Below are 22,063 nucleotides of genomic sequence, written 5' to 3'. Positions count from 1 at the left end.
AACATTTAGAGGGCATTTTGAAATTTCTTTCCTGACAGAAAACAGGTATCAGACACACACACACACACACCCTGAGGGAGAACTCTTAGGAAAGTGACTGGCCCAGGTGACAAAGTGACAAAGTGACAGTAGAAGAACCCAGTTCCTCTAGTTCCGAACACAGACTGGGCCTGTGAACACACACACGCACACGGAGAAATCTGAGGAAAGTGACAGTCACAAAATGACAAAGGAAACTAGAACCCAGCTCCTCTACTTCCGAACGCAGGCTGGGTCTGTGAAATGGATCGTTTCCTTTCGCAAACAAGCCCTGTAAGATCAAGAGGAAAAGCCCATCCGATGCTCCCCGCGGGCTCCCTCCCTCCTTCCGCCCCCCCACTGTCCCCCCAAACCCCTCAAAAATCGGCTCCCTTACCTTGAAGTTGTGCGTCTTCTCGTAGTTGCAGTGGTTGTCGTTCTGCGTTAAGGCGGCTCTCCGGACCAGGCTGGAAATCTGCGAATAGGCAAAGAGACTGAGCGGGGGCCCCAGCCAGACGCCCTTGACCCCCACCTGGCCCGCCAAGGCCATGGCCAGCAGCTCCTGCCACTGCTTCCGGCCCGGCGTGGTTCTGCGGCGGGCCAGCGGGCACGCGGCCTCGGCCTCGGGCCACAGCTCCTGAGGGAGCCCGGAGCCGCCATCGCCCAGCAGTCTGCGAGCATCCCGGGAGCCCCGGAGGGCCGGCCCGTCGGGCCAGCTGCGCCGCATGTCCGCTACCCAGCAGAGGGCCGGCAGCTGCGGGAGGGCGGCTCCTTCGCCGGGAGAGCCCCGGGGCATGTGACTGGCCCCAGCTGCGCCGCGCCGGGCTAGGGATGTGATGGGTTGGGAGGCCCTCCCTCTCAGCCGGGGGAGGGGAGAGAAGGGGAGGGGATGGGAGGGGAGATGGGGAGCCCTCAGCTCCGGCAGCTGAATACTGCAACTCCCCCGGGGCTGCTTCTTAAGGCCGCCGGTGCCTAAAACAATAAGGCGCCAGAATGTGCTGAGCTAGCCCGAGGGGAGTGGGGGTGGGGATGGGACCTGGGGGCACACACTCCCCCAGAGTCACTGCAGAACTCTACAGGCAAACCACACGATTCTGCCCCCCACCCCACCCCAGCCAAGCTCAACGACTCCTGTTTGTTCCCAGCGCCCCTTCTCCTCCTACCCCTCGCCCGCTTTGGACACAGGCACACACACAACTGGCTCAGCTCCTCAGAGACCGAGGCTACATCCAATTATCCCGGCTAGGGACCTCAACTCCAACGGATGAAAACCTTTGGAACCTGGAGGATCCTTTAATCTGGAACATAGGTTGGAGTTTCCCAGCATCCTCTAGCGCCCGGTTGTCTTTTCTTAAATGCACTAAAAGAACTTTGGGGGCAGAGGTGGATGGGGGTGGGGACAGGTATTCCTCAAGGGCGATCTGCTTTTAAGATTCCCCGAGACTTGAGGAAAGTTAGAAAACTTTGGGTTTTCCGGCTTCCAAACACACTGGGATGTCCTCTTACTCCCTCCCCTTCTTCCCCTCCTCCCCCCCAGAGTAAACAGCTCAGAGGCCGGTGTCTACTCCAAAATGAAATCTCTTGGTGCCTTTTCTATTTCCAAGTGCAATCTATAAGCCAGCGTCCCAAGCTCGGGGCTCATCTATAGCATACGTTGGTTCTTGAGGATGATGTCAGCCAACAAGCATTTATTAAAGGCTTTCCCTAAGCGTTAGGCGCTGGGCAAACCATGGCAGCAAAAGCCTGGCCCCGGGAGCTTTGAAGGGGCTAGAACATGCAGACAGTTATGTACAGACACAGCACACACAGAGCAGAGGAGAGATTCCCAGAGGGAAGGCAGACCCAGCTCTGGCTCGCTTTTTACTCCTCATAATTCTCTCGGGAAATTTTAGCTTGTAGATTTCTTTTCTCCATTTCCACGCTAAGGTCCTAAGCAAGCACTCAGGTAATGATGAGTATTACCTGGACCCTCCTTGATCTTCCCCTTACTCCACACTCCCAGGCCAAAGACTCCCACTTATCTGCGGAGTCCTCCCTAACTAATCAATCCCTCCCTAACTAATCAATCCCTCCGCTTAAAAGAGTGTTGTCCGGCCTTATTGGACTGGATGGTCTGGGAAGTCCCTTCCAACTCTCGGATGTTCTGGTTCCGCTTTCGTGAACCCAAGACTGGCTGTGGATTTCCGAGCGCCCTCCTTTTCTACCCCAAATCCCGGACCTCAGGGGCAGGGGTCACTTGCACGATCATTAACTCTCTGTTTCCTGATTGAATTTGGCCCTCTCCATAAAAGCCATAACACACTCAGCCTGTTGAATTTGAAAGTCCAGCAGGGCCAGATGGTGGATGACAGTTACTGAAATTGACCGGGCTGAGCAATTTCATCTACCGACTGACTGGGGCAGGGCCTCGGGATCTCATCACTGGGAAAAAAGCAACTTGGAATCCCTCCGCCTTTCCCCACCGGTGTGATTCCTAATTTCTGTGACACATTGTATCCTTTCTGTGACACATTGTATCCTAACTAACTGCTACAACGGAGAGGGGCCGGCTGGACTCGGGAGTCGGAAGACCCGGATTGGAAATCCGTACTCTTGACACTCTCTTTGGGTAACAAGTAAATCGCTTCATTTGAGGCTCAAGAAAAAATAGGGATATTTGGAAGATCATCAGTTCCCACCTTCCCGGATTGTTTGGGGAGGCTAAGAGAAGAGCAAATGAATAAAGCACGTTGCAAACTTAATGCCATCTAAACGCAGCGGTTGTTATTCAAGAAGGATTTTACCATTGCTCGTCCATCAGCCTTTAGGCTTCCCAGTCAGCCCATCGCTAAGTAAGCAAAGGAAGCCCCGGGCCTCTTGGGAACATAGGAGCTGCCTCCTTCTGTCACTTACAATTAGCTGTGGGATCCTGGGCAAGGCAAGTCTTCGCGGCCCGTGTTCCTTCTGTAAAAGAAGTGGGTTCGATTACCTGATATCTAAGATCATCCCCAAGTCTCAGTGCTATGATTCTACACCATGATCAGCTATTTAGGGCTAGGGCCAAATCACATCTCCCGATGGGTCCCGGCCCCACCACAGCACCGGGACTAGCTCCTCGGAGTCTCCTGGGGCTGATGAATCTGCATGGTGTTGACTGCGTTTTTCCAGTCTGATATTCTTTTCAATTCACCCCAAAGCCACTTTAAAAATGGAGGTGAAAATGATTGAAACATCTCCTTGTAAATGAAAATGCCCTGGGGAGTAATGGAATGGGACTGGGGGCCCAAATAACACAGGCACTGGCTGAAAGACTGTTCAATATCCGTCTTGTAATAGAATATTCCAAGCCCCTTCCTTGGTCTGGAGGCTGCTGGGCGCAGCACTGGCTGAGGCTCCGCCCTCACAGTCAGAAGGAGTGGGGTGCAAATCTCGCCTCTCTTGGCCCCGTGTTCCTTGTCTGTCACATGAGAATAAAGGCACTTCCTCCTCCAGAGTTGTGAGGATCAAATGAGATAAAAGGACTTTGAAAACCTCCAAGTTCAATGTCAATGTGACAGAGCAGAAAAGACATGGGAAACTAAGTGGGTCATCCGACTTCAGAACAGGGATCAACTCAACTACAAAGTCAGAGATAAACACTTGAAATTTAAGCTTGACATCATTTATTTGATCTATTGAAAGCATGATTCTGAGAAGGTCCCATCAGCTTTATGGGACTGATAAAAAAAGGATCCCGGACACACAGACAAAGCTAAGAACCCTGACACAGAAGAGAGATAAATAGCTGGGGGGGCTGGATGGAGAGAGAGATGATCGATGAATAGATGAAGAGAGAAGGATAGATATAGAAATGGATGGAGAGATGATAGATAGCATCACATCGATCCTCTGCTCAAAAGCCTTTGATGATTCCCTATTGTAATGCTGGAGAAACTGAGGCACGACAGAGATTAGAGAATATTTAAATAATTTATTTAAAAGGGAGAGATTTAGTGGGACCAATGGATCCATGGCTCAGACTCAGGGGGTAGACTGAGGCAGGGGTGGAGTCAGGGTGCTGAGAGTGGGAACAGGACTCTGACAGGGTGGGGCTAGCCACCAGAGATGGGGATGACATAATGGGGGGAGGCATCTTGATGAAACGGTATCTGACATTCTGATAGCTTGGGATGGGGAGAGGCATTCTGATATTCTAAAACATAAGATCTTTTATCCTTAACAAATATTCTGATGATTAAGAAGGAGGGGAGGTTTTACAGGATTGAGCAGAACAATTAGAAACCGAGGCAGGACAATTTAAGGAAACCGAGTCAGGATAATTAGGGAAACTGAGTCAGGATAATAAAAGAGAAGTGTGGCACAATGTTATTTCCTGCTGAATAAAGACCAAAGGGCTCAGCCTGGCTGTCAAAGCTACTAATAATCGGGCTTCTCTGTAGTTCACATTACTTTTACTCTTGTTTCTGAGCTGGCTTTCTCGATTCCCAAAACATGTCTCAGGCTTTGGTGCCTCTGAACCTTGGTCTCCTCCATTCACTTCCTGACCTCTCTACCCAGTAGAACTCTTCCCAACATTTCAGATCCAGTTCAGATCCCTTTCTCCTTCCAAGAAGCTTTCCCAGGCCCATCAGACAGAAGGTTCCTTTGCTACCAGGATCACTACCAGGATGATCTCCATCAAGTCCCTCAACGTCTCAGCTTCCTTTTTTGCAAAAGGGAAGGATGGCAGGGCAGGCCTTCGGACATTATTTCCAGCTTTAAAGGGTGATCAGAAAGACCTCAAACCTGCCCTGCTGGGAAAGGACAAGAGACCAGCATCAGCAGAAAATAAAGTCACTCAAAAAGAAGAAAAATACTTGCTTTGCCTATAATCTCTTAAAGTTTCCAAAGATCTTTCCCTACATGATCTCATCTGAAGCTCACAACAAACCTCTGCCACAGTTTCTAAAGGCATTTATAGAGGAGACAGAGCCATGAAATTAAACAAATTAATTAAAAAATTAAATTGAGTGACAGAAGCAGTTTGTGAATCAGAGCTACTTCTCTCAAGTCCAGACACTATCCACTATTCCATGTTTCGAATTATTAAAATAATTTAATCACCCCAAACTTTGCTCAAGAAGCTAGGGACTATCTCCTCCTTCCCTCACTATATGTTAAGGGCACTATCTGCACTCCCTAAATTTGGGGTGTCTTATTTATCCTTTCTTAGGTTGAAAGGTGAATCTGTACATCCCCCTTTCTTACCTCTTTTTAATAGAAGAGGGATGTTCCCCACTCCCAGTTCCTAAAATCACATATGAATTCAGGCAGTGTCAATTTTCACAAACACTGAAGGAGAATTAAAGGACCCTTTGCCCCCATTTTGCCACATTTGGCACCCAGGGAGCCCCCAAAACCAAGAGCCCAGGGTCTGTTTGCCAGCAGAGTTCTGGGAATTTTTTAGGATATCAGATGTCAGAGGGAAAAAATGCAGAGGAAAAACAGAGCAGCACAAATTCTTTACAGAAAAATGCATGTCAGGGCATTTCTGAAATGAACTGTTTACAAAATAAACTTTAATTAGCCGGGGCTGTGATAATGAGCTCTGATTGACTGAAGTCAGCAGGCTTTTTCTGCTTGGATGTTAGGATGTGAGTCAGCCAGTAAATGGAGAGGTCTTGAGGGCCAAGAGGAGCAGCCCTGCAGGGCCAAGCATCAGCACAGGCAGCTGGGAGGGGTGTCGGGGGATGCAGCTGGGGGGTGAGACAGGGGTGAGCAAGGCCCTGGTTTGGGAAACAGCCTCATAGCTCTGGAGCTGGGAGAGACCTCAGAAGCCACCAGAGCCAACCCTCTCATTTACAGATGGGGAAACTGAGTCACAGAGAGATTAAACAAACACCAGGAGTGTTGGATGCAACTCAAACTCAGGCTGCCTCAAAAGTCACAGGATCCTAGATTTAGAGCTGACTGGAAGCCAAGAGACCATAGATCCCAACTCCTTCACTTTAAGTGGGGGAGAACAGGCCCAGAGAAATCTAGGGTCCTGCAAGAAATAGCTGGAGCAGGATTTGAATCAAGGTTTTTGGATCCAAATCCCAGCCCTCGTTCCACTCTGTCACTTTAGCAGAAAGGAGCACCAATGCACCGAAACTGCCAACTCCCAAGGTCAGTGAAGAGCTGTTTCTAGACCAGTGCTGTCTGCTCCCAATTTGATTCAATTTCCTCTGATGTTAGAGATCCTCATGGTGAGCCAGCTCTTTCTCCGAGCTCCTTGAATCCCCTAGTTTGCTTCCAAGCTGATCCAGAGCAGAGGGGCCTTTGTCAGAGATGTCACAGCCCACCCAATTGCAGGGAGAATTGTCCTCCTGGGGACAGATGGCCACTCTCAATACAAGGCCGGGAGAAAAGGGACCTCAAGGAGTCCTCTGGGACTTATTTCCCATCTCTCCCCTGGCAACCCTTTGATATCGGCCACATTCACGTAAGGCAGGGGGCGGGCGGTGGGCTTTACCAAGGCTTCCTGCTGGGAAACAGACAGAGGGATGCTACTGAGGCTGATTTGTCTGAAAAGCTCAACCGCTGTCAGCCCAGCTTGAGGCTGCAGCTGTTTCCACTTCAAGAGATGTGGCAGATCGCAGCCAATTGAAAGGCTTCTGAGAACCCATTTGATGGAGCTGTTGGCCAAGCTGCCCGATGCCTTGCCCAAAAGCTGCAACCCACTTTCTGGTTTCAATTTTTCTAAAACTTCAATGACAAACATGTATTCCTCTTACTCCCACTTCTCCCCAAAACTGGAAAAAAGAGAAACCAAACTCCTAGCAAATACGCAGAATCAAGTAAGCGAAATTCGCATCCTGGCTGTGCCCCAAATGTGTCTCCTCTGAACCTTGAGTCCCTGCTCTGTCTGGCAGGAGGAGGGCGGCGGGCTTCCGAGGGGCTTCTCCGGAATCCTGACCGCCCCTCTTCTCTGCCTTTACAAGCTGTTATCCCATTAGGATTCAGGTTTTTAAATACAATTTTAAAACTGCCACCAACCTAGGATGCATTTCTGAGCCCTTTAGTCAGTGAGATTTCACCGGGTCCCCTCCAAAATGACTATTTTCTTTTCTTTGTACAGTTTCACTTGGGCTGTGTGAGTCCTGTAGTTTTCCCTACAATAAAATGTGAGTTCCTTAAGGGCGGGAACTGATCTGTCTTTGACATTGTAACCCTAGTACCTAGTCTGGCACATAGTAGGTACTTCTACATAGTAGGTGCTTGTTGAATTGGGGACTGGAATTCTGAACTCTTCGTCCTTGCATGTCAGGGTGATAACTCGTCTGCTGTGGGGACGGCGGCTAACCATGTCTCATGCACTTGAGACCGCCTGACATCCTACCCCGGGGAAGGAACCCAACACGGGAGGAAGCCCCCCAAGGTGTGGACGTCCAATTGTAGTGCGATAGACACTCTGTCAGCACCCGGGCTAGTTAAGAGGAAATCTAGCTTCCCATTGGCTTTAATGCTGCCGGGTTTAAAGCTACTCCTTGGGCCCATATCTTGGGCAGCTCAACAATGTGCAGTGGGGAGCTGTGGGGAGGACAGACTTGTTTGGGGGGGTCCTCAAAGCCCAGAAGATGGTTTGAGTTATATTAGAAATGCAGGTTAACTGTGGAAGAGGAAGGAATTTATGACCAGAGAAGAACTAGAGATCATTACTGATCACAAAATAGAAAAATTTGATCATTTCAAACTGAAAAGTTTTTGTACAAACAAAACTAATGCAGACAAGATTAGAAGGGAAGCAATAAACTGGGAAAATATTTTTACAGTCAAAGGTTCTGATAAAGGCCTCATTTCCAAAATATATAGAGAATTGACTCTAATTTATAAGAAATCAAGCCATTCTCCAATTGATAAATGGTCAAAGGATATGAACAGACAATTCTCAGACGAAGAAATTGAAACTATTTCTAGCCATATGAAAAGATGCTCCAAGTCATTATCAATCAGAGAAATGCAAATGAAGACAACTCTGAGATCCCACTACACACCTGTCAGATTGGCTAGAATGACAGGGAAAGATAATGCGGAATGTTGGAGGGGATGTGGGAAAACAGGGACACTGATACATTGTTGGTGGAATTGTGAATAATCCAGCCATTCTGGAGAGCGATTTGGAATTATGCTCAAAAAGTTATCAAACTGTGCATACCCTTTGACCCAGCAGTGTTACTACTGGGCTTATATCCCAAAGAGATACTAAAGAAGGGAAAGGGACCTGTATGTGCCAAAATGTTTGTGGCAGCCCTGTTTGTAGTGGCCACAAACTGGAAACTGAATGCATGCCCATCCATTGGAGAATGGCTGGGTAAATTGTGGTATATGAATGTTATGAAATATTATTGTTCTGTAAGAAATGACCAGCAGGATGATTTCAGAAAGGCCTGGAGAGACTTACATGAACTGATGCTGAGTGAAGCGAGCAGGGACAGAAGATTATTATGTACTTCAACAACAATACTGTATGATGACCAATTCTGATGGGCCTGGCCATCTTCAGCAATGAGATGAACTAAATCAATTCCAATGGAGCAGTAATGAACTGAACCAGCTACACCCAGCAAAGGAACTCTGGGAGATGATTAAGAACCATTACATAGAATTCTCAATCCCTCTATTTTTGCCCGCCTGCATTTTGGATTTCCTTCACAGGCTAATTGTACAACATTTCAGAATCCAATTCTTTTTGTGCAGCAAAATAACGGTTTGATCATGTATATTTATTGGGTATCTAATTTATACTTTAATATATTTAACATCTACTGGTCATCCTGCCATCTAGGGGAGGGGGTGGGGGGAAGGAGGGGAAAAATTGGAACAAAAAGTTTGGCAATGGTCAATGCTATAAAATTACCCATGCATATAACTTGTAAATAAAAAGCTATTAAAAAAAAAAAAAGAAAGAAATGCAGGTTAAGATAATAACCAACAGCATCTCTATGGCTTACAAAGGCAGGGCAATCAGAGCCCAACTAAGTTTGCAGAATGCAGTCACGTTGACTTTTGGACAGATTCTAGTTACAGCAACGAAGGGGGACGACCGAGGTGACCGCAAGTTTCAGCTTTCTCTCTCGTGGACGCTTCTTGAACTCTAAGGGCACTGCAGCCCAAGGTCACTGCTGAGCAGCAAATGCAGCATTGACAAGAGGAAGCCGTTGGGAGACTCCAAGCCCTAAAACCATAGTTTGGGAGAAGCAACTTCAGGGTTCGTCTGGGCAGATCTCGGGGGCACAGGCTTGGAGCCGGAAGCACTCCTCTTCCCAAATTCAAATCCAGCCCCAAATACTTCCTAGTTGTGTGACTCTGGACAAGTCACTTCATCCTGTTTGCCTCAGTTTCCTTGTCTGGCAAGTGAAGCCCAAATGGGGTCGAAGAAAGGCAGAACAGCTGAAAGCAACCGAATAATAACAAAAACCTAACCTCATTTTGTTTTATTTCCCCATCCCAGCATTTTCACTGGCCAGTCCCCATGTCTGGAATTCTCTTTTTCCTTCCTTATCGCCATCTTGGGCTTAGCACACATGTAGTAGGCATTTAATAAATGCCTATTGGTTTTGATTTCTGATTCTGGTTTGATTTGATTCTGGTTTCCCTCAAGTCCCAACTAAAATCTTATCTATAAGAAGACTTTCCTGGACAGCTGGGTGGTGCAGTGGATAGAGCCCCAGCCCTGAAGCCAGGAGGACCTGAGTTCAAATCAGACACTTAACACTTCCTAGCTGTGTGACTCTGGGCAAGTCACTTAACCCCAGTTGCTTCAGCAAAGGAAAAAGACTTTCCTGATAGCCTGATCTGTTGATTTTCTCTAATTTATCCTGTCTATACCTTTTTTACACTTTGTTTATTTTATATTCTCTCTCCCAATCAATGCTAGACTATAAGCTCTTTGAAAGTACAGATTGGTCTTTTTCCTTTCTTTGAATCTCAGTTTAGTACAGTGCCTGGTACACCATAGGAACTTAATAAATGCTCGTTTGACTTAACTTATTTCCAGGCCTCCAAAAGTATAAAAAAGATTCTCATTCCCTCCACCTCGCCCTCTTTCTCTCAACTCAAGACCAAACATTCCCAGGATCTCCAATTGATCCTCACCCATGGCATAAACTTGAGATCCTTCTGGTCACTCTCCTCTGAATGTTCTTGAACTTAACACCGTCCTTCCTAAACTGAGGTTGTCCCAAACTGAGTGAGGATGCCCAGGACATAATGGGATCCTTTCCACATGACTCGAGCAGGGCAGAAGGCAGCAGGGATGGTTACTTCCCCAGCTCTGTGACACGGCTACACGGCCGACGAGTTATCCCTCTGACACGCAAGGGCAAAGAGTTCAGAAATCCAGCCCCAGCGGAGGGGGGGTGATGACCACCCCCTCCATCTCATGGCGTCCAGAATAGTCCCGGGGTGTGGGTACACCTCCACCCACGGGGAGGAATTCCTCTGAGCTACAGCAGCATTCTCCGAGCTGCCAAGCACTCCCTCTTGCCCACCAAGAAATGCACACAAATAAAAGGCCCAGGAAATAAAAGATTTTTTTCAAAGAGAGCTTCCCAGAAGAGCCCACATTCTGCTCCCAGATGAATCAGACACCATGTTCTTTTCTTCTTCTGTCCGAGGTCTTCGAATCAATCTTAAACAGCATATTTTTGTCCTGACTGATGTAGCAACAACGGGAAGCTCAATAGTCTGAGTCCTCTCTGGTATCTGCAGGGCAGACTTCCCTGGCTTAGAATGTGGACCAAGAACTCTCAGCTGTCCGGCAATCTTAGGGGAAAGGGGCCCCAGCTCAATATAGATGCTGTTAATAAGGCATGGGCTTAATCATGTGCCTTTTACAGTCTCTATGGAGAGAAGCTAAAGCCTCTTCCAAGGGACCCCAAAATGACAACTGCATTTTAAAATAGCAGTTATGATGTTAAATGGCTCCATAGATTCCTTCCCTAAGTTAAGAGACATGAAGATGTTAAAGTAAAAGACTTTTGTTTGGGCAATAATAATAATGATAATACTTGAATTTACACTAAGCTTTAACATGTGTAAGGTGCTTTACTTGTAACAGGAGACAGAAGCTTTATGCTGGCCAGAATTTGGGACAAAAGCAGGGCTTTTTTGTGGTTATTATTGACTAATAACAGAAGGGAGCAGATACACCAGGAGGATGGGACAGTAACCTTGTCTGAAGCACTTACATTTTTATTCTGGGCATGTCAATAAAGTGAGACTAGGCTCAAGATGGGCTCCAAAGGTTTAGGATGCACGTTGCTTCTGTGTTTTTCCCTCCTGCGGGTGGGTAGAATCTCCCAAATGGAAGCCCACGTTAGGGGTTAAACAGCAGTTGTGATTTTCTAACCGTGTGTCCAATAATTGTCTGGGACTGTGGCATCCGAATCAATAACGGGCAGAGGTAATTAAAAGGACAAATAATCTGAGTTTGGAAGCCGTCTGCCTGGCTTCTGTTAGCCGCACTCATTGCCTTAGCCACGAATGAAAGGAGTTGCCTGCCTGGTTCCTTGTCGAGGAGAGTCTTTGTAGTCGTACCTTGGAGGTGAGAGCCAAGAACCCAGCAGACATCTTTGAAGAACTGAAGAAAAGCGGAAAGAGGCGTCTTGCTGTTCAGTCATTCGTAGTCACGTCTGACTCCCCTGACCCCATTCTGGGTTTTCTTGGCAAAGATCCTGGAGTGATTCGGCCATTTCCTTCTTCAGCTCATTTTACAGATGAGGGAACTGAGGCAAGTAGGGTAAAGTCATAGTTCGAAGGACCATTGATTTAGATCAAAGGGAACATAAAAGTCATTTAGTCCAACCTTGTCGATTACAGATGAGAAAATGGAATTAATTACCTTGATAAAAGAAAATTGATTATCTTGACTGAGGTTACTCCTAAATTTAAATTTAAGTCCCCTGATACTAAATCCTCTGCTCTTCAATGAGGTGAATTTAAGTCCCCTGACACTAAATCCTCTGCTCTTCAATGAGGTGACCCAAGGCAATTCCAATAGACTTGTGATGGAAAGTGCCATCTGCCTCCAGAGAGAGAACTACAGAGACTGAATGTGAATCAAAGCTTAGTATTTTCCCATTTTTGTTTGTTGGCTTTTTTATTTCTCATGTTTTTTTTCCCCTTTTGATCTGATTTTTCTTCTGCAGCATGACAAATATGGAAATATGTTTAGAAAAACATTGCACATTTTTAACCTATATCAGATCACTTGTCTTGGGGGAGAGAGGAAGAGAATTTGGAACACGAGATTTTGCAAAGGTGGATATTGAAAATTCTCTTTGCATGAATTTGGAAAAATAAAATTCTGTTAAAAAAAAAAAAACCTTACATTCTTTCTACAATACTCCAGTGGTTTCTTATTGATGGTGATACCCAGCACTGACAATGTAACTGTAAGAGTGCAGAATAAAACACCCCTTAGGGTGTTCTCCAAGGAGCTATGGATGCTGAAGATGGACACATCCTGGTCAGAATGGAAATCCTCATTCACTTTCTCCATCACTCTCTCCCACTCTTCCTCCAATGTCTTTACCTCCTTGGAATCTCTAAAGAACTTCACAGAACACAGGGCTGATATGTCCAGGAAAAAATGGACCCAGCAGAGAGAAAATGCCCAGCAAGTAGCTGGAGAGGAGCAGCCTTATAACATCGTATCGAATGATGCCATAGGATAAGTCCATGATGCCCGCAGCTCTGTAGTGGAGGGGCCCGAGTTACTGGGCCCCAGCACTCACTCTGGACACAGACTCCCAAGATGTTCGCTCTGCGTATGTTCCTGGCCGAGTGTTTCTGGCATACGTGCCCGGCCCAAAGGGGGCTGATTTGTTTTTCTTTAATATGGTGTTTAAGATGAGAACCATTTAATTCGAGCATTCATGTTCCCTCAGTGAAGTATCATTTTAATTTCAGTGTCCATAACAAAGGCTGATCTCTTTAATGCTATGGTCATGGTGTACTGTGATTTATGCATTATTAAAAATGAGTGTCAGTCGGAGTGACGGAAGGGATGGATGGGAATTACTTTACCAACAGGAATCACAAAGGAAATATTGGATAAAGGAACCATCACTGAAAAGAAAATAAGGACGAAGGTGAGTGAGAGACACTGCGTAGGGATCCTGGGGAGTAGTGCTGGCTGGTGAGCTTAGGCGTGGATACAGCGAGAGCCGCACAGGATGGGCAGGGAGGGAGAGGCCGCGGTCCCCACATTAATAAGGTCATAGACCTGTTGGAATATCTGCGCTAAGAAGAGATACCAAGTTGAAACAAGGAAAGAAAACTGGCCATTTTCCTGAAAACGGCTGCTAAGGTCTCCGAAGCCACGATAGGGACATCACGAGGCCTCTTCCTCTCCCCGTCCAGACCCTGACTCCCCTCCTTGGGCCACCTTGGGGAGGTGAAGGGCGAGCAGAGTTAGTTCATCCCCAGACCCGGCGCTGTAGGGATGAACTCTCTGTGGGCAGGCTGAGCCTTTCAGGACGGACACAGCGCAGAGTCCTGACCGCACACCTGTGCGGGGGAATCCTGTGAACCTCGGGGCTGGGTAACGTCGCCTTTCTCTCACTAAACCTTCTGTGATGCCTTTTCTCGCGGGAACAAGCCGGCATCCCCGCGGCTGTGTGCCAGAGGCGCTCCATCCCTGGCAGACATGGCGGCACAGCCTTCCAGGACAGCTCCGGCAGGAGGGAGCCCGTCTATTCTCCAGGAACAGCTGGGCTAAGTCCAGCCAGACTCAGAACTCCTCGGTCAGAAATCCCCAGCAGTCCCTTTGTTGTGTCTAAGATTAGGCTCAGCCTCCTCAGCCTGACACTAAATCCCTCCACAGTCTGGCTCCAACCTCCACTCCCAGAATTATTCCATCTTATTCCTCCCGACAAACTCCTCTCTTGGGCCAGATTGGCTTCCCCGAGGGTTCCTCCAGCAGCGCCTTCACAAGATCACGGACCGCTGGGATTGGAGAGGAACTGGGGGCCGTCTCGCCCAACCCCTTCACGTTAGAGAGGATAATGAGACCCAGAGAGGCTGCGATCGAGCCAAGGTCGGGCAGCTAGAGCCAGGGCTAAGGCTAGAGGGAGAGCTCTGGCACTCCAGAGGGAGTGGGTTTTCTCCCCCCACTTGGGCTTCCTCTTCCCCTCTAAGAATCCCAACCTTCCTTCGAGGTGAGTTCCACTCAGCTCCTTTCCTTGGAAAGCCTTCTCTGGTCCTCCTTCCCCCAGCCTCCCCCTCCCAGCTGTGGTTCTTTCTCTTCGAATAATCTTTCATCAACTAACGTGGATCCAAGTCAAATCCCACTCATCAGGCAGAGGGAGTTGTCTCTTTGTATCTGTGTCCCAGCTTAGCACATCCTATGCACACAGCAGGCACTTAATCAATGCTCCTAGAGTTGAGTTTGCTTGTGAGATGCTAAATTTGGGAGCTACAGAAATGCCACAGGTCATATACTGACATCCATCATATTCCTAATGAGAATGTAAGTCCTTGAGAAGAATCATGGCTTCACTTTTCCTCTGAGTATCCTCGGTGCCCAGCACAGAATAGTTGCTTAATAAAGGCCTGCTGAGACTAATTGTATGATTTAACACATAACCTGGATCAGATTGCCTACCATGTCAGGGAAGATGGAGAAGAGAGAAAGGAATAGAAGTTTAAATCCAAAATTAAAAAAAAAATTTGTTTTAATTGAGGGAAAGCAAAATTAGACAGATAGATGGATAGAAAGATAGACAGACAATGAGATAGACAAATGATTAATTGATCATTGCTAGATGGGGGACATCTGGAACCCAAAGGTTTCAAGCTAAAATGCTGATCGAACTCCATATGTTCATAGTATGTTCCAGGACTTGTGTGATGCACACCCATTACATGTCTGTTTTTAAAATGAGGAATTGTGCTGGATTGGGCATCGGGAGCTTCTCTGCTGCTCTTTGCTTTTTTATGTGCCTCGATTTTCGAGGGTCAGCCCAGCTTCTGGGCAATCCTCCCCCGGCACCATTCTCTCAGGGGGTCCTCAGTTGAAAATCCAGTTTCAGATCAAGTTTAGTTTTGCTGAATCCTCCCACTGTGAGCCCAGGCAAGTTCTCTAAGCTCCCTGACCCTCAGATTCTTCATCTCAAAAACAGACAGTCCTGATTCCTGCAACGATTCCCTCACAGGAAAGTTTGTGGGGCTCCAATGAACTGTTCTATATAAAAATGCCTCCCCGGCCCTAAAGCCCTAGAGAAATAGTAGCTTTTATTATCATAATTAGGCATGTGGATTTTTTTTTTTTAAAGCAATGTCTAGTCTTATGGAAAAATGTTGACATTTGAGCTCGGCAAAATGACCGGCTAAATTTACAATTGTTGAAAAAAAGGACGACTTCTCTGACCCACTAGAACTTAAAAATAGACTCAGCCACTTGCTTCGGACGATCAGGTTAAGAAATCCTGGAAACTCTTCAGCCCCCCCCAAAGGGTGTGTGGTGGCGCCGGCTTTGGGATCATCCTGGAGGCACAAGTGTGGCTTTGTTTGCTCTCTGTGTCCCCTGATTGGTCAGCTCCTTCCAGGATAGTGTCCAGGCTGGCCACAGTTCTACTTCTGCTCCCCTCCCAGATCCCTTTTGAATTTTTGGGCATCTCTCCCCCTTATCCTCCCCTCCCTCCCTTTCCTACTTCCTTTTGTTCCTTGTCTTCTCTCCTTAGAAGGAAAGCTCCATGAAAGCAAGGACTCCATTCTTTTTTGCTTATCTTTGTACCTTCGGCTTTTAGCACAGTGCCTGGCAAACAGCAAGCGCTTAATAAAAGCTTATTTGCCTTAATTTGATTGAGGACATCCTGGTAAAATGAGAAGCAAAATTATGCTGTTGAAATCATGGGATCTTGGTCAATATTTCACAACTCTAGGACTGCAAGAGACCTTAAGGTTGTTTAGTATAGTCCTCTCATTTTACAGATGAGGAAACTGAGACCTGGGGAGATGCAATGATTTCATCATTGGCTAGATTTAGGGCTTCTGTGGCCATTTAATCCCATTTCCTGTTTTCATAGATGAGGCAGCAGAGAGCAACTGAGGCCAGGGTTGGGGCTCTGAACTTAGCCAATTATCAATTTCATTTTTTTTTCCATTGAAACATGACTTTTCTGAGAACCCAGGTGATCTTGAGAGTCAGGGAATACATAAGAGGGAGAATTAATTAATTAAATATTTATTAATTAGTCACTCATTATATATAAAGAACAGCACAAAAATAGTAATGACATGGCCACTGCCTTCATGGAGATTATAATCTAGAAAAGGGGATGGAACATATAAATATGCAATAAAAAACCACAAGTCCCCAGAAACGATTGGGTAAAACAGAACAGGATAAAAGTATAATAAAATATTGTGTGATATCGCATAATAAAAGCATAAAGTATTATGTGACAGTAGAAGAAAGGAAGTTTTTTGCTGTTGTAATTGAAAGGATCAGAGGTGACTTGCTGAGAGTTGTGACAGACTTGTGAAAATCAGAGATGGCTGAGAAGGTGAAGGAGAGAGGAAAATATTCTCAAAAATGTTTCCATGCATAAAGAACGGTGAGAAAAGCACTGGGGAATGAGGACAAAGATGTGTACAATGCATGATGGGGAATTCTGTCTGATGTTGTACAGCTTTCGGGCAGCTTGGTGGAGGTGGGGACAGGTAAGTGAGGTAACAGAGCTTACACATTGGAGACAGATGGATCTGAATTCAAATCCTGCTTCAGACACTCACTACATGCATAATATCTGATGGATGAGTCACTTATGAGTCATTTAATCTCCATCTACCTCAGTGTCCTCATCAGTAAAATGAGATAAGAATACCTACCCCTTAGGGTTATTGTGAGGGCTCAATGAAATAATACATGTCTAGGGCTTTGTAAACCTCCAGGTGTTATATAAATGGTGGCTGTCATTATTATGGAAGCAAGTGGTAGGAGCTAAGGCTGGCAACGTAAAGAGCCCTGACTTGCAGAACTGAGGATTGGGAACCACATTGGTGGGAAACCCAGAATCAGTTTTATATGAGAAAATGTACATAAGGAAGACCTGTTGGGCAGGGTCCGAATGAGGAGGGAAGAGGCGGCAGGAAGACTGCTTCAGGCTCTTGCAGGAGTCCAGGCAAGTTTTAAGGAAGGGCTAGAACAGAAAGGAGGGTTACTGCAAGACTTGGCAACTGATGGGCAGTTGGGAACAAAGAGATGGGAAGAAGGGCAGATGATATGCGACTTTTAGCCCGTGTGCAAGAGTAAATGGTGGGTCCAGCAACAGAAAGAAAAAGAAGCAATCAGCTTGAAGGGAAGGACGCAGATTGTTGAAAACAATTTCTTTCAGACAAGATTTTAGCTCCGGAAATCTTTTCCCTGGTTACTAGAAGTTCAGGCTCATACTTTTGGGTACTGGGAAGAGGGGAGGTCTCATTAGGCTTGTAGGCTTTTAGAGGTCACTTTTTCAAAGCCTCCAGTGCCCAGGAATAGAAACTGAGGTTTCAGGGAGTGACCTGTTCAAAGTCCCACAGCAGAGATAAGTTAGAGCCAGATCTTTGCATCTAAGTCCAGGACTCTTTCTTCTACCCTGTGTCATCGTATGTGATGTGATACCTAAGGAGTCCCCTTACAGGAAGCAAAATCTGACTATAGCCTGGCCCCTCTGGACTGCAGGGCCCACAAGGACTCAAGGCCAGCAGGGCTCCACTGGCCGGATACTTCTCGGGATTACAAGAAATGGGTTACCCTTTGTTGATCTCTTAGGGATACCATGTTGGCTCATCTGAAAAAAATCAGCTTTTCTGGGTGAAGGGAGCCTGGAGAAGTGTTGCGCTCGGTCCGCTGGGACCTTGGACTCTATCCTACTGTGCTTTTTTCAGTGAGCAAAGAGAAACAGAGGAAAGCAGAGAAGTGGGGATGGAAGTGTGAGGGAAGGCAGTAAAAAGAGCTAGTCTGTGGTTCTGAATCCATGAGGAAGGAACGCAGAACCCAATCTCACGTCAGTTGATAGAAGACCTCTTTTCCCCATTTCTGGAGTCCCTGGGCAAGAAACCTGGAGACAAACGAGCTCAAAAATGTGAGGTCACAGGCCTTTCGGAAGCATCAGAAGGGGATTCTACCCCCAAGGGCCAGAGTTCCTGGCAGGAGGGCTGGTTTGGGAAGAGAACACCACAGGATACGCCATCAGGCCCCAACCCCCCGAGGGAGAACAAGGGGCCATTCTTTCCTGCTTTCAGTGACACAATTCAAACAGCAGAAGCCCTTTGAGGAGATGCTGGGGAGGCCTGCCATGAAATCCAGTGACACCAGGAGCTCTCCCCAGACAGACTGACAGCCGTGTCTTGTGAGCACAGAGCTGCCAGGCCAGCCACTTGTGCTACTCAGCCAGGCCCTGGAGGATCTGAGATTACAGCTCTGGGGCTGGAAGCAGCGTCAGGCCCATGGGATCTAACCCGTATCGGGCAGATTTGGAAACTCGAGCCCGGGGAGGTGCAGGAATATTGCTCCAAGTCCTGTGCGGCAGAGCTGGGGCTTCAGAGGAGAGAGCCAGAGAGGAGAGCCAGCTCGTGACGGCTGCTCTTCCCCATCGTATTTACCAGGTCTTTTCAGGTGTCCGGCTGACTGTGACAGACCAGGGAGCACCTGGGTCTGGGTGCCATGACTCCCAACTACTGTTTTAGGGGGTTGTCCCAGATTTGAGAAAGGTGAGTCAGCTTGCCCACAGTCGTGGGACCCTAGAGGGAAAGCTGGAAGGGCCTTGAAGGGACATCAAGTTCAATCCCCATTTTACAGATAAAGAAACCGAGGGATGAAAGATCATTGCCTTGCCTGGTGACGCACGGCAAATATCAGAGACAGCGCTTCTCTCCAAATTCAGCTCTAAGCCATCAGGCAGCACTCACAGCCTAACGTTTCTTTGAAGAATAAAATGCATTGTTCTAATAGGAGCACAGGTTACTGATTTGCTATAAATAAGGAAGGAAACGTCTTATTTCTTATTAAACTCAGTCCCCCGTGCACTGACTGTTTGACTTGAATTGAGTTATTGGATTCTTCCTCAATCCATTTATGAAATGGAGTGTGTGTGTGTGTGTGTGTGTGTGTGTGTGTGAAAGAGAGAGAGAGAGAGACAAAGAGACAGAGAGAGAGAGAGAGGGAGGGAGGGAGGGAGAGAGACAGAGACAGTGACAGAGATACACACACACTGAAAGAAATAGAGACAGAGAAGATGATCTCTGAGGTCTCTCTGGCTTGAGAATGATGCGATCTTATATTTACTTGCTGCAGCTGTTGGTTCAGGGCAGCTGCTGTGATGTCTAGCCCTAGACAAAGAGCCATCCAGCTGTTCAGGACAATTATACATTTTCTTAATAAATTAAAACCCCATTTGGACCCCTCCCAGGAACCCACATTTGTGCATCCCATCTAGAATCTTCTTTCTAAGCATTATCATTGAGCAAACATTCCAACATGGCACCAACTTTGGTCACACAGAACATCCTTCGTGGCGGGTTTGACCGCAGCCAGGAAAGGGCACACGCTTCAGCCTCTCTTGCATGGCACCCTGCATGATCTAGATAACGAGCCTCAAGGCTAATAAAGAGCAGTTTACAATTCAGTTCCGTTCTGAAAGCCTTTGCTTCCATCTCCTCTGGCCCTTGACCTTCTCCTCCTCCTCCTCTTCCTTCCTCCCTTTAATTTTCAGGCTTTCCCTCTTATGTTGCCTCCCAATGTCTGGACTGCCTCCACCCTAAAACCAAACCAAACATCCCTTGGCTTTACCCTCCCCTCAAGCACTCATCTTCCATCTCTTCTCCCCTTCCTAATCTCACCCTTAGAAAAAGCCGTTTATGAGCATCACCTCCACTTCCCTCCTTTTATTCATTCCCTTTTCTCCATCTTTCTGGGCAGATGTCATTTAACTGCAGCCGTGGGTATCAAAGATTTCTGAAATGTCTATATTTTCCCTCTCAGTTACTTCAGATCTCACGATTATCTCCATGCAAATGAATCCAAGGTTCATATGTAGCCTTTCCCTCCCTCCTAACTTCATGATGGACGTCGCCAAGGTGCTTTTTGAAGTTTCCAGATGGATTTTCTGTACGTGTTTTAAACTTAAATGACAAATGCAGAATTTTTTTTTTTTTTTTTAAATTTTTTTATTTAATAATTACATTATATTTACACTCATTTCTGTTCCGATTTTTTTTCCCCCTCCCTCCCTCCACCCCCTCCCCTAGATGGCAAGCAGTCCTTTATATGTTGGATATGTTGCAGTATATCCTAGATACAATATATGTTTGCAGAACCGAACAGTTCTCTTGTTGCATAGGGAGAATTGGATTCAGAAGGTATAAATAATCCGGGAAGAGAAACAAAAATGCAGATAGTTCACATTCGTTTCCCAGTGTTCTTTCTTTGGGTGTAGCTGCTTGACAAATGCAGAATTAAAATCTTTTATCCAAAACCCATTCCGAGTCCTAACTCACCAATTTCTGTGGAGAGCGCCCCCAGATTTGCTGCCCGAGGGTCAGCCTTGACTCTTCCTTCCCTCCCTATCCAAACAAGATCTGACCCTTTCCCTCCACTTCAACAGCTTTCCTCCTCATCACCTCTCACCTAGACTATACCCTGATCTGATTTCTTGCCCTCAGTTTCTTTTCTTCCTACTCCGCCTCCACATAGCTGCCATATTGATATTCCTTCTAAAACACAACTTGTACGATGTCATTCGGCAAGGCTCCCTCTGCCCCCCCCCCCCAATGGCTCTCACAGTGCTTCTGGCCCTGATCACCTCTCAGAGACCCTCCTGGCGGGCCTCCCTGCCCCAGGTCTCTCCATGACATCAGCCAGAGAGCTGCTGAAGTAGTTTCTCCTAACCGCACATCGACCACAGATTTCACTCAACTCCAAAGGTTTCTTGTTGCCTCCAGCAGAGATAAAAAAGAGTCTTAGCACCTGGATCCAATCTTTCTTTGCAGCTTTAATGGCTACTCTTCCACTCCTGTGATCTAGCCAAATCATGTCACTTTTTGCTCCTCCTACGTGAGATTTGTCACCCCCACATATACATGCATGCACATGGAAATGGCCAGAATCTTTGCCTCCAATGCATTTTTCTTTTTCTTTGCCTCCTAGAGTCCTTCTCCTTCAAGATGTTGCCCCAAATCACTTTGTATACAGAGCCTGCTGTCATCCCCCCTAAACTCCCCTCTCCAATTTTGTATTCTGTTCTTGGTGTCTCCCTGATCAGAACACACACTCCTGAGAAGGGATTGTTTCATTCCTCATTTCCAGACTTTACCACCATTTCAGGGTCATAATGGGTGCTAAATAAATGCTTGTGGATGGATTGATTGGTGCCTTCTCATTTCCAGGAGAATGTAAAAACTCAGAGCTCTGGCTCCTAAATCCTTTCTAACCTGGCTCTTGCCTGGTTTATGTCCTTCACGTCCTTGCCACACTGAACTGCTTTTTATTCCTCATGTAGAACGTTGTGTGAAAAGCATTCCCTCCACATCTCTGCCCCACACAGCCCTCGCTTCCTTCGAAATGCAGCTCACTTGCCAACTCCCACGTGAAGCCTCAAAGTTGCTAGTGCCCCTCAGACCCCAATTACTATTATTTACCTTACATATATTACGCAATTACTTATTTGGGAGGTGTTAATTTGAAAGGCCGGGTTCTTTGGAGAAAGGATGGTTTATTGTTGTTTTTGTATCTCATCATAAGGGTACCTAACATACCATAGACAGAAAGAAAGCTATAGGTGGCGCAGTGGGTAGAATCCTGGAACCTCTTCCTGAGTTTAAATCCAGCCTCAGATATCTGTGTGACCTTGGACAGGTCACTTAACTTTGCTTGCCTCAGTTTCCTCATCTACAAAATAAGCCAAAGAAGAAAATGGCAAAACACTCCAGTACCTTTGCCAAAAAAACCCCCAAAAAGCAAACAAAAAACACAAAAATCTCAAAATGGGATCATGATTGAAAAATAACTGAACAACAAATACAGCAGATACTTCATTAATGCTGAGAAGTTGACCAGATT

The 22,063-nt window shown here is 46.6% G+C and overlaps 1 protein-coding gene across 2 annotated transcripts in view; it reads right to left on the bottom strand.

Moving 5' to 3' along the window:
* The window catches only part of CHN2 (chimerin 2), a 263,201-nt gene that overhangs the window by 24,342 nt on the left and 216,796 nt on the right, over positions 1–22,063 (bottom strand). Inside the window, exons 7-8 of one of the 2 annotated variants that reach the window (XM_052001780.1) lie at positions 2,911–2,961; positions 416–493 (exon numbers count right to left, since the gene is read on the bottom strand). In XM_052001780.1, the coding sequence (XP_051857740.1) occupies positions 416–493; positions 2,911–2,961 (129 nt within the window). The remainder of the gene's footprint in view (positions 1–415; positions 494–2,910; positions 2,962–22,063) is intronic. The other variant, XM_052001782.1, reaches the window with a different exon arrangement.

Source organism: Antechinus flavipes, chromosome 5 (assembly GCF_016432865.1).
Source record: "Antechinus flavipes isolate AdamAnt ecotype Samford, QLD, Australia chromosome 5, AdamAnt_v2, whole genome shotgun sequence".
Lineage (NCBI taxonomy): Eukaryota > Metazoa > Chordata > Mammalia > Dasyuromorphia > Dasyuridae > Antechinus > Antechinus flavipes.
Note: the sequence above shows the minus strand (reverse complement) of the source record. Positions and strands in the feature narration are given on the sequence as shown.